This window comes from Hyperolius riggenbachi, chromosome 3 (assembly GCF_040937935.1).
Source record: "Hyperolius riggenbachi isolate aHypRig1 chromosome 3, aHypRig1.pri, whole genome shotgun sequence".
Lineage (NCBI taxonomy): Eukaryota > Metazoa > Chordata > Amphibia > Anura > Hyperoliidae > Hyperolius > Hyperolius riggenbachi.
Window position 1 is genome coordinate 203581955 of NC_090648.1, and position 14300 is coordinate 203596254.

Below are 14300 nucleotides of genomic sequence, written 5' to 3' on the forward strand. Positions count from 1 at the left end.
GTAACTATACTACCTATACTGGGGCAACTATACTAGCTACACTGGGGAAAGCTATACTACCTTCACTGGGGGCAACTATACTACATATACTGGGCGCAACTATACTACCTACACTAGGGGCAACTATACTAGGGGCAACTATACTACCTATACTGGGGCAACTATACTACCTATACTGGGGAAACTATACTAGCTACACTGGGGGCAACTATACTACCTACACTGAGACAACTATATTAGCTATACTGGGGCAACTATACTGGGGGCAACTCTATTACCTTCACAGGGGCAACTATACTACCTACACTGGGGGCAACTATACTACCTACACTGGGGGCAACTATACTATCTACACTGGGGGCAACTATACTAGCTATACTGGGGCAACTATACTACCTTTACTGGGGGCAACTATACTAGCTATAATGGGGGCAACTATACTAGCTACCTATACTGGGGGCAACTTTAGTATCTATACTAGGCCAACTTTAGAGGGCAACTATGCTACCTGTACTGGGGCAACTATATTACCTATACTGGGGGCACCTATACCTGGCATTACCCGACATCGCACGCTTACCAAGCCACACCTGCTCCTTCCCTTTTTTTGGGGGGGGGGGGGTGTCTTTTAATACCCAGCATCGGGTGTCAAGTGCCCTAGGTACACCACTGGATTCACTGAATGCTCAATAGATTTCTGTTGAGATCTATCATAATTGAGTTTGGCATATTGGGCTATAGTTGATCTTTGTATGGATAGCGTAAAGGGAACCTAAGGTGAGATGTGTATGGAGGTTGCCATATTTATTAATTTTTAATGCCTGACTGTCCTTATGATTGTCTGCCTCAGTAGACTTTGAACAAGCATGCAGATCAGATGTTTCTGACAAAAACCATAAGATTAGCTGCATGCTTGTTTCAGATGTGTAATTCATACACTACGGCAGCCAGAATAACCAGCAGAACAGTCACTACGGCAGCCAGGCAACTTTTATTATTTAAAAGGAAATAAATATGGCAGCCTCCATATATCTTCAGTTTCCTTTCATTTTTCCGATTTTCCTCAAAGGTCCGTTATGCTGGGAATACACCATGAGTTTTAGATGGTTAGATGGCTCTATAGATAATTTCCAACAGGTCTGATCTGATTTTGATAGTTTTTCTGAATGATGTTTTCATAGAAGTGAATGGAAATCGCTCAGAAAAAGGATTGGAGAATCGTTCAGAAAAACGTTTGGAAAATCGGCCGGTAAATCTGCCCAAAAAACTAATTGTGTATTTCCAGCATTACACGCAAAAAGCATTCTGATATAATTTTCAGAACCGATTTTTGCTGCTTGCAAGGTCAGCACCATTATAAATGGAATCGTAGGGACCCATTGTGATACACATGTGATATGTATGGATTGTATATAATGAGATTAGTGTTCACATTCCATTTGATTTCTACTGTTGATCTCTGGTCCCTTGAGCCTCTGGAATTACTCTGGAGTTAACTTTAGTTCAGCATAAACGTGTTTGTTCCATTGCAGTTTCTCCTTTATCTTGTTCTAACCGCTTTTATCTGGTTTTTACATGTTTTCATACTCTATGGAGTCTGCTCACATGTTGTCTATAGCCCCTGAACAAGGTGCTCACGCTTGGGTATTGTAATGTGCAGAAGCGGATATCATAGGTTTGTACTGCGATCACGAACCTACAATGAAGATGTGTATGAGCTTGCACATGTTATGGTTTAGGGGGTATAATTAGGTTTGGAAAACACCTGGACTCCGGGAGCTTTCTGCTGAGACCAACAGATGTGTTGAATTGTGTTGCCAGGTAATTCCCCTACAGAGGATTGACCGAGGCCCCATTTCCTTGGATGATGCTACAATGTCTTGTGAGACTATTGATGCTTACTCATAATTACTAACCCTTAAACTATGATTCTACAAATAACTTCTTAAAGGGATACTTAAGTCTGGCATAAAAAATCAGTCTTACTCATCTGGGGCTTCTAGCTAGCTAGAACTAGCTGGCAGGGGGCTTGGACAGGACAGGAGGATACGCAAGTGATTGCAAGGGCACAGGACAGCTGCAGGGGGCTGCTACAAGCCCCAGATGAGTAAAACTGATTTTTTTATGCACAGCTTAAAGCATATGCCATGCGATTATCATATTTGCATTTGTGCATAAGTATTATTATTCATTTAGAAATTACAAGTTCCCAAAAGTACAGTTTTTTTGTATTGAGTGCTGACTTTGCATTTTATTAATAACTGGTTTTATTCATTATATATTGAAGGCAGAAATGCTTTGAGTTTCTGTCTGTGTCCAGGAGTGTCTGCACAGTCAGAGAATGTGTCATATTCCTCACTTGATACAATTAAGTAAACACAAGATAACATTCTCTCCACTTTCGGATGTGTCCAGATTTCTCCGCACTGAACTTTCAAGTCCTGTATATAACCCATTGAATGCTGTTCTAGTATCAAAAAAAAAGCTGGTTGTATATAAAATGCTGGAAATAATTTTTTAGAGTAAAGAATAAATACTACTATTGTTTGAATTATTCAGTTTTGTCTAAATTTCTTTTTAACCTACTATAAATAGTGTGTATTTTGTATCAGGGTTTACAGAAAGTCTGAAGCCACAAAAAAACGAGTTTTTACCTCTTATTAAGTTTAAGGATGATCGTCTGGGCAAAAACGCTGCTATCCCACGGCAGAACGAGGGTTTTATCATCCCTAAATCCCTGGGGCAAAAACCGGGGAGCATTTCCTGGTAGCTTTCTGCAATAGCTCTGCCTCTTCTCAATCCCCACTGATCGCCGCCTCTCCCCGCCCCCTCTCAGTCTTCTTTCACTGAGAGGGGTGGGGAGAGGCGGAGACCCATGGTGGATTAACGCGAGGAGAGGCAGAGCTACTGCAGTAAGCTCTGCCTCCACGGGCAGCAAAGTCCACGACCCGGAAAGTCGTGGATTTTTGCCCTAAGATTTGGGGGTGATAAAACCCTTGTTCTGCCATGGTATAGCAGCGTTTTAGCCCAGACGATCATCCTTAAACTTAATAAGAGGTAAAAACTCATTTTATTGTGGCTTCAGAGTCTCTTTAAAGAGACTCTGAAGCCTCTGAAAATGCCCCTTTTTATTAGCCAGTCTTGTTAAGCACTAATGTATTAACTGAACCGCCGCTATCCCATGGCATAACGAGCCCTAATCACCCTCAAACACCAGGGCAAAAAATGCACGACTTTCTTGGTCATGGATTTTGCTGCCCGGAGAGGCAGAGCTTTCAGCTGTAGCTCTGCCTCCATTCGCATCTATCTCCCACGGATCTCCGCCTCCTCCCTGCCCCTCTCAGTGAAGGAAGACTGAGAGGGGCGGGAGGAGGTGGAGATCCGCGAGAGATAGACGTGAAAGGAGGCAGAGCTGCAGCTCAAAGCTCTGCCTCCTACAGGAAGGAGCCCCGCAATTTGCCTCGGGCTTTTGGGGGTGATTAAAGCCTCAGGATAGTGGTGGTTGAGTGAATACATAAATGCTTAACAAGGCTGGCTAAAAAAAAGGGTCATTTTCGGAGGCTACAGAGTCTCTTTAAGACAGGTACACGTAGGTACACGTAGGTGATCGGAAACTTTTTAATTATAAACACTCTTCAAAGCACTAACTGAGGTAGTTATTATGACTACAGCACCAACAAAGAGCTAAAATCGGGCCGTATGTGGTCTCCCTGTTCCAGGACCTCAGGTGTACAGGGGGTCAGTCAAGCCTGTTCTGTGAAAATCTGACAGAAAAACCCTGAAACGCTTGTGAGACACCTGGTATATATTGCTGTCCAACTTTAAATGAAGACATACTCCATATGAGTGTTTTATGTCATAATTCTTTTGCAGTTGTGAAATATTACGTTACCAAACGTGTTCAGCTATGCTATGCTTACTCTAGCTTGCATACAGCTGTGAAGACATTTTACTGTTACATCAATCCTAAAACCACATGGTGACTGTCCACGTCCATATTGGTCTTTAAAGGTTTTAAAAAATAGGTTTCTAGATAGTGCCAGAACTACAAATCACAGAGCCCCTGAGCCAAGGCACGTTTTATCAATACCACTTTCCCTTGTACAATGTATACATAAAGCGTAAGAAGCAGAAATGTTAGTTTGCCACGTAGGTAAAGACCTTGCAGGAAGCTGTTGCTATACCGTGGCTTTGACAAACAGGCTATTAGAAATGCCAATACTTTTCTTGCAGGATCTTGATACCCATGATGTCACTTTCTTTAGCAGAGTAATTGTACATCATTCAGGTAATGTTTTCAAGAAAAATACTGAAATACTCAACATAGTTTCCCTGCAGGCTGTACATCTGACAATGCTCCACTACTTGATCTAAATTATAACTGAAGCCTTGCCCCTCCCCCCCAAAAAAATATACCTATCTTGGTAGTGGAAAGCCTCTAAATGATAATTATACAGTCCACATTTCAGCAAAGAGTCTACTGAGAGCACCCCAGTGGCTGCTGCTCAAGCGCTTTGATTCCACCAGGAGAAAAGCGCAATATCAATGTTATTTGTCCTGCACTAGGCACTGTAGGCTCAAGCCAACTGATGGTTGCCCAGAAAAAATACAGCTGCAGTCATTTCTGATGCTGGACTAGGCCATGGGGGGGGGGGGGGGAGGTGTGAATGTGGGGTAGGGCCACAGTCAGGCTTTATAAGGGGCAGGTATAATCTAGGCTGTAGGCAGGCAATGTCGTAACATAGCCACCACTACTCATGTGACTGCAGTAGGGCCTGGGGACTATGAGAGAATCTACCTATCACTAGTGAATCACTTATCCACTAGAATCTACCTATCACTAAAATCTACTTATTTTTACCTGCCTGTGATGATAAACTATTTTTGTTTTAACACAATTTTTGGGTTATTAGTATATGCGCTATTAGTATAAGAACAGAAGATGTGACTTGGGGGTGTGGCTTGTACATAGGGGCAGAGTTTAGGGCGCCAGAACTTCTGTGACTATAGGCTCCTGAGCCTGGGTCTTTTTCATTCATTATTTGGAATTCTTTTACATAGAGACCTTTGGTCTGATTTTTAAACCTTTCTCTCTTAAAGGATACATCTGTAAAATAGTCAAAAATCATATTTACTTACCTGGGGCTCCGCTACAAGCCGGGTTCCCAGGGTGCCAATTGCGGTAGCGCTCCCCCAGCTGCAAACATTCTGGGCAGATCCCAGGGACCCGGGAGACCGGCTTGGAGCGGAGCCGTGGCGAGGGACACATAGGCTTCTAGAGGCTGGACTAAGCCCTAGGTAAGTAAATATGATTTTGTACTATATCGCAGATGTATCCTTTAACAAACATCAATGTAAATTACTTCATTTTATATCAGTAGCTATTCAGCAAATGATAACTAAAGCATGGAAACTATATTCTGTTCAACTTGATGACATTAAGTCTCGTGTTACTTACTTTACGGAGCAGTGCTTTTCAGCGCTGCTAGATTTGGGCGCAGCCGACTACAATAGGAATCACTCCTATTGCAGCGCTCAGTGAGTAACATCGGCTCCGTCAGAAGACGGAGCCGAGGTTGCTTAAAAAACACAATAATTCGGCCTCCAGCAATCGCTGGAAGCCGAATTATTTCATTCCCCCACCATCCATGGCCGCCTGGAGGGGGAATAGTAATTAAAACGGCCCGGACTTGTGCAGAAGCAGGATCAGCCGTAAAACAGCTGTATCCTGCGCCCAAGTCTACCGGCGCCGATTTCAAATGTACTCCTAACTTTATGCTTCATGAATGTTTGACAAGTCTGGTTGACAATAGAATGGATAAGTATGATATTATTTGGAAACCTAGGATAGAATATTTATCTATTCATTAATAGTATTGGGAGATATTTTATTTGTGAAATGGACTAGATGAGGGGGAGGTATCGGAATCCAAAGCACCTTCTTTAATTTTTTTTCCTTCCTCTTCTCTTTTCCTTTGTAAGGTTCAGATTTCTTTTTTTTTTTTTTTGAATATCTGTTTCTGAGAACTCCCCTCATTTTCTGTTCTTGACACACAAAAAGTTACAGAAGTTCTCTCCATAGGGAGGAGTAATCCCATCATATCTGCTACTGGAAGAAGTGCCCCCATGGGAGTCTTGTCTTCTGCTCAGTGGTGACAGGAGAAAAATATCCACAATAAGGCAAAGATAATAATGAAAACTTGATTGAGAATCAAACCCTTTCCTGCTGTATACAATGCTAAAAATAGTATTACCTTGACAAGTCACAACCACGCTAATAACATGAATGTATTTCCAGTTTATTTTTCTACCAGGTAAATGGAGACTTATATCCACAAGGATCTGTGGACCTGTGACATGCAAATTAATGGTAGCCTTAGCAACATAGCTCTGAGCTTGACGAGATGAATTACTGGATGCTAATTGTTCTTGAAGACTTAGATTAAATATTTATGAGGGATTTTTTTACTTGTGTTAATACTTGAAAATATCTGCCGACCCTTTATTAAAGGACCGCAACAATGTCTCTTAGAAATGCTCAAATTCTTTATTCAGGACGTATCCTCATATCAGTGGAAGCACAGCTGACATGTTTCGGGCCAAGTTATGCCCTTAATCATAGCTAAAAATCACAAACGGTCTCAAATGTTTTTAAAGAGACTCCGTAACAAAAATTGCATCCTGTTTTTTATCATCCTACAAGTTCCAAAAGCTATACTAATGTGTTCTAGCTTACTGCAGCACTTTCTACTATAACAGTCTCTGTAATAAATCAATGTATCTTTCCCCTGTCAGACTTGTCGGCCTGTGTCTGGAAGGCTGCCAAGTTCTTCAGTGTTGTGGTTCTGTGATTAATCTCCCCTCTCCAGGCCCCTCTCTGCACACTGCCTGTGTGTTATTTAGATTATGGCAGATTCTCTCTTCTCTCTTATCTTTTACAAGCTGGATAAATCGTCCACTGAGCTGGCTGGGCTTTCACATACTGAGGATTACAGACAAGGGCAAAGCTGTTTGCAAGAAGAAAAGAGCAGCCTGAAACTTCAGCGCATGAGAGCAGAAGGGGGAAAGAAACACACAATGATCTCTTGAGATACAAAAGGAAGGGTGTATACAGCCTGCTTGTGTATGGATGTATTTTCTATGTGTGGACATGCTGTACATCAACCTACTTCCTCTTTTGGTGGCCATTTTGTTTGTTTATAAACAAACTTTTTAAAACTGTTTTTAACCACTTTTAATGCGGCGGGGAGCGGCGAAATTGTGACAGAGGGTAATAGGAGATGTCCCCTAATGCACTGGTATGTTTACTTTTGTGCAATTTTAACAATACAGATTCTCTTTAAATAGGTGGTGACCAACCGGGGTGGGGCACAGACCACTCCTGCTAGAGGAGGAGTCGAAACAAGTGTCAGCCTCCATACACATGGCAGTCACCATCTGTACATGCATGAGTTTGTATCTAAACTTTTTATTTTGTGTATCACACAAAATAAAGCATAAAGTTAAAAACAAATACAGGAACAGCATGTGGAAAAATATGATCATATCTAGGAGAAACCACATATGAGGACTCAAATACACACTATAATACAACAGTAAAGAATAGGTAATAAAGTTGCCAATACGTTTATGCTGTCACTAGAGCCAAGTTCCACCTTGCATTCAAACCTTTAGGGACTCTAGTTCCAAGGCGGAATATCCATAGGGCCTCCCTTTTCCGGATAATTGATAGTAGGTCACCACCTCTCTTAGGTAAAAAGGGAGGTACATGGTGGTGTTATGTCCGGTTTTGTATTCCAGGGCATTGAGAGGGTTTGAATGCACGGTGGGACTTGGCTCTAGTGACAGCATAAACGTATTGGCAACTTTATTAACTATTCTTTACTGTTGTATTATAGTGTGTATTTGAGTCCTCATATGTGGTTTCTCCTAGATATGATCATATTTTTCCACATGCTGTTCCTGTATTTGTTTTTAACTTTATGCTTTATTTTGTGTGGTTTTAGATACAAACTCATGCATGTACAGGTGGTGACTGCCGTGTGTATGGAGGCTGACACTTGTTTCGACTCCTCCTCTAGCAGGAGTGGTCTGTGCCCCACCCCGATTGGTCACCACCTATTTAAAAACATTTGAGACCGTTTGTGATTTTTAGCTATGATTAAGGGCATAACTTGGCCCGAAACATGTCAGCTGTGCTTCCACTGATATGAGGATACGTCCTGAATAAAGAATTTGAGCTTTTCTAAGAGACATTGTTGCGGACCCCTCCATTTTTATTGTTTATCTCATTTGGACTGAGCAACCTAGGGTCCAGCACTGTCTCTACTAGTCTGCAGTGCAGCGGTGCACCCTTTCTTCTATCCTTTATTAAAGCACCCACTATCTGTGCTATAATAATCTGGCAGCAGAGTAAATAGCAGTGGCGTAGCAATAGGGGTTGCAGAGGTAGCGACCGCATCGGGGCCCTTGGGCCAGAGGGGCCCCATGGGGCCCTCCCTCAAACACAGTATTAGCTCTCTATTGGTCCTGTGCTGGTAATAATAACTTCTATAGATTCTATAAATAATTGTAATCATTAACAAGCTGTTCTCCATCCCCTTCTTGCACCTCTGACACTGTGGTTGTCATTGGCAGGTTTTTGTGCGCTGCATCAATTGTTATGTAAAGAGTGCTTGGTCGGGCCCCATGTAAAACTTGCACTGGGGCCCATAGCTCTTAGCTACGCCACTGGTAAATAGGTATTATTGTGCTGCAGATCTTACTCTTTTGGGTTTCCTACTTGTCCTTTCATGCTTAGCTAGCACAATGGAGTTGACCTGCTAAGGTTGGAGAACACTGAAGTCCATCAGTGATCCATCAAACCTGCACTGAACATTTTGAAAACATTATTGTATCATATGGCAATCATTTGCACCCCTTCTTTGGATGACAGCAGCCACACACATCACTTCCAGTGAGAACCCTTTAATAAATAAATCTAGCCTGCCCCTATAGCCAATGCGTTCTTGCTGTGGGTGTTGCATATGACTGCAAAGACAGAAGCGAATGAGCCTTTCACCAGCCCAACTATGAATAACTATGACCCATTTAGGGGCCAAAAATATTTGCCACCAAACAGCAGACAATTTCTAAAATGCCCATTTCAGGTTTGCGGGATCACTTTTGTCCTACAGAGTTCTCCACTACTCTCCAACATTAGCAAATCAACCCCACAGGCTAAAGGCCGCATTACATTACTCTATTTGTAACTTTGCTGCCCGATCGTTCTTTGATTTACTTCCAGACGAAATTGAACAACATGATCGATCTGGCATGCTGGCAATATCTTGCTCGGTTGAGAGTGTGGCAGTAGCGTTGTTCGATTTTCCCGTTGACCAGTGCACCCATAACTGGTCTTTTCCCATGTAATGTATACCCCCCAGGCTGAGCTGAATGTTGCAGGCTCACCTGTCTGCTGGTGCGCCTCCTCCTGTGTCCCGTGTCTTCTCTTCATAACCGCTGCCTGCATGTACCATGCGACCCCACATTCTGACGTCAGTACATGTGGTAGGGTCACATGGTACAAGTGCCCCTGGAAACAATGGAGAAAGAGGCGGAATACAGGAGGAAACGCGTCAGCGGACAGGTGAGCCTGCAACACTCCACACAGCCGGGAGAGGGGTACACATTACATGGGGGAGACCTGAGGAGCCAGCCGGTGAAGGCGGCTGTGGTAATATGGTAGATTTAAAATAGATTTCATGCTGAAATCTATTAGAAACCGGTTTGCAGTGTGGGCAGGTAATAAATCCCTCTCTGATCAGAAGGATTAGGCAAATAACAGGGGCATATCATGTGTGCATTGAAGTCAGTATGGTCTTCCTCCTCATATTCCATATTCCACAGTAAGATGCCCTTTTGACTTATACAATGTTTTGATGGGTAAACCTTGTGCTTATGTTAAGTATGTTAACATTCTATTCATCTCCTATTATTTAGTAAATAATATTATCATCATTTTACCGTTCTGATTTGCTCATACAAAAAAATGTACCTTAAGAATGTTAAAGAGGAACTCTGGTGAAAATAATGTAATAAAAAAGTGCTTCATTTTTACAATAATTATGTATAAATGATTTAGTCAGTGTTTGCCCATTGTAAAATCTTTTAAATCCCTGATTTGTATTCTGACATTTATTACATGGTGACATTTTTACTGCTGGCAGGTGATGTAGCTGCTGCTTGCTTTTTTGGCAGTTGGAAACAGCTGTAAACAGATATTTCCCACAATGCAGCAAGGTTCACAGACAGGGAACTGCCAGGACCATGGTCCTCAGAGTTTCTTGTGGGAGGGGTTTCACCAAGATACCAGCCATACAGAGCCCCCGATGATCCACTTGAGAAAAGGAATAGATTTCTCATGGGAAAGGGGGTATCAGCTGCTGATTGGGATGAAGTTCAATTCTTGGTCACAGTTTCTCTTTAAAAGCTTTCCCATTGCTCTACATTCCCCCATCTTATCCAGCCTTCTTATTGTATTGACTTGGCTGTTGATTCAGATACAGGAGGCTGCCAGTAAAATGTGAAATAAAAATTATAATAAAACAGATGCCAAGTCCATCTTACAGTCTAAAGTTTTACGATTCCTTACTTAGTTTAACTGCACAGGAGGTCAAGCTCTGACATTTATCCTGGTATTATGCCCTGCTTGATATTTAACCCAATTACATTGCATAATATTGTGCTAATGGATTGGGCTTGTCCTACATTCAATTATTTTGTTATATTTAGTTAGCATGTTTCAACAGACAAATGTTTCTGAACATAGACGGCTGTACTTGTGTTCCTGGGCCTACCTCAACCAGCCCATATCGCATGATCACGTATTTTGTACCATTTGCCTTGTATAACTTTGTTCTATGTTGTATAATGTTATGTCTGTCATCCTTGTATCATTGTATATATTTATTGTCTAGCGTTGTGTAATAGGTTGGCGCTTTATAAATACAATAAATAATAATAATAGTGTATATCCAATATATCTATATATGGGGCAATTTGTGACATGTCAGTGTTCTCAAAGCACTGTGGAAGAGGTCAGCCCTAGGAATGCATAGCAATAATATTATGAAGCCATCCTGAATTAAATTTTGCTAAACTATCATATCCCTTTCAAGTTCACCTATCCTCAATCCTAGCCTTGGCAATAACCTTCACTAGATATATGAACCAGAACTATCTTGACACTCAGACATCGCATTTACTCCTACATAGCTGAGTTCATATTGTTACAGACTACAATGCCTCAATAAAGGCATCTTAGGACTTGGGTAATGCTGAAAAGCAGAAAAACCAGTGCATTTGGGGAAATGTAATTCTACACACAATATCCTTTGTTTTTTTTCTGATCAGGAGGGGGGAGACATCGATTATAACTACATGAGCAATTGAGCATATTAGTTTACTAATTCCAGAATGTGTATTTTCTTTGTAAAACTATAATAAATAGGAAATAATAATGCACAATTCCCCCTTGTAATGTCGAGCTTTTCTTTCTGTTAGCTGACTGTCGCGGAGATGTCTCTGGTAGATTATACTAGCCATAGGAAATATTTACAATCCCAGGAATTAGCCAAAGAAAAACAGGCATGTTTTCATGAAACAGGCATACAACTGTGCTTTGTGAAGTTCTTTCCATGTGAGGGATTTTGTAAATGCATTAATACCACATTTGTGTGCTCATTAGGCATGGTCCCATGATTCCTCTAGACACTGAAGGCATGTGGGGGGAGGAGCAGCAGAATACACTGCACAAGGACTGGCACATATAGACTAGTCACACACACAAGACAAACGGAACACAGGGAAATCTTTATTGGGGAAAAGGCAAACAAAACTCACATTATCCTCACCCAAAATATACCTTATGGTAAAACAAAACTTTAGATTGTTAACTCAGCTGAGCAGAACATTTATGCTGATCTGTGTCTCCTTTGTAAATGTAGAAGAGTCCAAAAACTTACATTCATCAACAAAACATATTTGCCTCCTCCATATAATAGCATTATTGTGTTATGTAAAACTTCTCATGTACACAGAATAGTTGTACTGGTATACTGGGTTATATCAAGCATGAATTAAAATGCAACCCCCCTGTATGTGTAAAGTGCACCTAATTTAATATGAGAACCCCCTCTATGTCTAAAGTGCACCTCACTGAAAATGAGAACCCCCCATGTCTAAAGTGCATCTCATTTAAATCGAGAACTGTGTCTAAAGTGCACCTCATTTAACTGATCATTTTTCAAAATAGTACAGCAGGGAAGGTCAATGAGATACTAATAATTGTGAAGTGATGCAAAATGTTTGCTAATTTTATGCAAACGTATTAAGCTTGGAAATAGACCAATTAAATGCAGCAGCTTTGTCCATTTCCAAGCAACATACATTTGCATAAAATGTATATCCACTCAGGTTTATTATCATCTTATTGAATATCCCTACAGGACAGTCCCCACGATGCCGAACAATATTTATAGGAACATGTGAAGGTATCACTCAAGTATTTCTTCACTGGTAATTGTGACTGATGTAAATGCTGTATATATGTCAGCATGGGTTTCTTTCTAGCCTTCTACATATAGGGGCATATGTGCCTGAAGGCTGAAGCCCTTCATATAGATCAGTAATACCTCTACCTGGCATCAGAAGCAGGAAATTGGAGCACCTATTATCAGCAGGAGGCTGTTATTTAAATTTCACATTTTAAACAATAAATTGTATGAGTGCCTATGAAGCGCCAATAATTACCTTTTTTCAGGTATGGTAATTATCATTTTTGCAGGTTTTTTTTCCGAATGTGGAGGAGTTAAAATTAGGCATGGGGGTTGTTTTAAGGTAAGCCATGGGGAGTGGTTAAGGTTAGCTATGAAGGTGGTGGTTAAAGTTAGCCGTGGGGCTGGGTGGTTAAAGTTAGCCGTGGGGCTAGTGGTTAATGTTAGGCATCTGTATTAATTACCGATATTTTACTATCATAATTTACACTTTCAAAATGTAGGATATTGGTAAAGTTGCTGATATCCTACTTGCCGAAACTGGGTGCCCAAATTTCCCCACACCTCTTTTTTATGTACACCTTTCATCTGGCATATCTTTCTTACCAATTCCTTCTTCTTCATACATTCCATAAGGACAATAAAGAGCTGGTGGGCCTGGTGTCGATTGTAGTTAAATGTTTTCTGAACGGTAACAAGAAGTTGATCACGAAGAGATTCACTGATTATCCTACAAATAGACATTGAAAAAAATATCCACTGGAGCAAGAAATATCTTAGAATTATGTAATTTTGTGGTAATCATGCTAAGGACTTAGGGTCGGTTCACATTTGTGAAAAACGTATCCGTGGCTCCGCCCTCCCTCACATGCCCCCCCCCCCCCGTCCCAGCTCCCCCTCCAACTATGTCAGGTATCAATTATAGCAAAAGTAATAATGAGCATTACCTTCCTTCCTCTGCTCACCCCGTGACATCCTGCAATGCAGTCCCCCCCACCCCCATGGCTTTGGGACACATTTTTAAAACGTAAACGGACTGGAAACGTGCTGCAAAAGGGTAGCACGGATCCGTTTTTGACCAATTTACGTGCTTCTGAGTACAGATAAGAATATCTCAGAAAATGTCTGCTCACCTGGGAAGTGAAAGTGGAGCTAGAAAATCAAAGTCATTTGCTGCTGAACAGTGAGCTGGCAGCTGATTAATTAGCACAGCTGCTGGATAACTGGTTGCCAAGTAGTGGCATTAATTTGCATTCATGACTTCCACTTCCTGGTTAAGTGGAGATTTTCTTGTTTGGGGAATGTTCCATCCATCCTCATTGATAATGTTATTTTGAAAAGTAGAATAAATATAACAAAATGTCATTTTATAATGGTATCTAAAAAACAACATTTTGTCATTCTTTAAAGTGTACCAGAAGTTAAGTTCTAAAGATTTGATACATACCCTGGGCTTCCTCCAGCCCCATAAGCTCGTCTGAGTCCCTCGGCTTCCTCCCGCGGTCTGCTGTTCTGCCGCAATCAGCCCCGGTAACAGGCTCAGTTGGGTCCAGTCTGGATCTTCTGCACATTCGCGGACCTCCCACGAGTTTATGTGGCTGGAGGAAGCCCGGGTAAGTATCAAATCTTTACACCTTAACGTCTCTGGTTTCCTTTAAATCTAAAGATTGTGGCCAATCCCATTTAATGTGTCTGATAGCTGCATTGTTTTCTGTTTTTAATTTTGCTTTTATACATCAATACAAAGGTCCAGCTATCCCTTAA

General features: G+C 41.4%; 1 protein-coding gene across 5 annotated transcripts in view; it reads right to left on the bottom strand.

Annotated features, from left to right (window-relative positions):
* Positions 1-14300, bottom strand: part of TRPM1 (transient receptor potential cation channel subfamily M member 1) — a 299961-nt gene that overhangs the window by 99596 nt on the left and 186065 nt on the right. For all 5 annotated transcript variants that reach the window (XM_068275588.1, XM_068275587.1, XM_068275586.1 and 2 more), the window contains exon 8: positions 13143-13266. In XM_068275588.1, coding sequence (XP_068131689.1) covers positions 13143-13266 — 124 coding nt within the window. The remainder of the gene's footprint in view (positions 1-13142; positions 13267-14300) is intronic.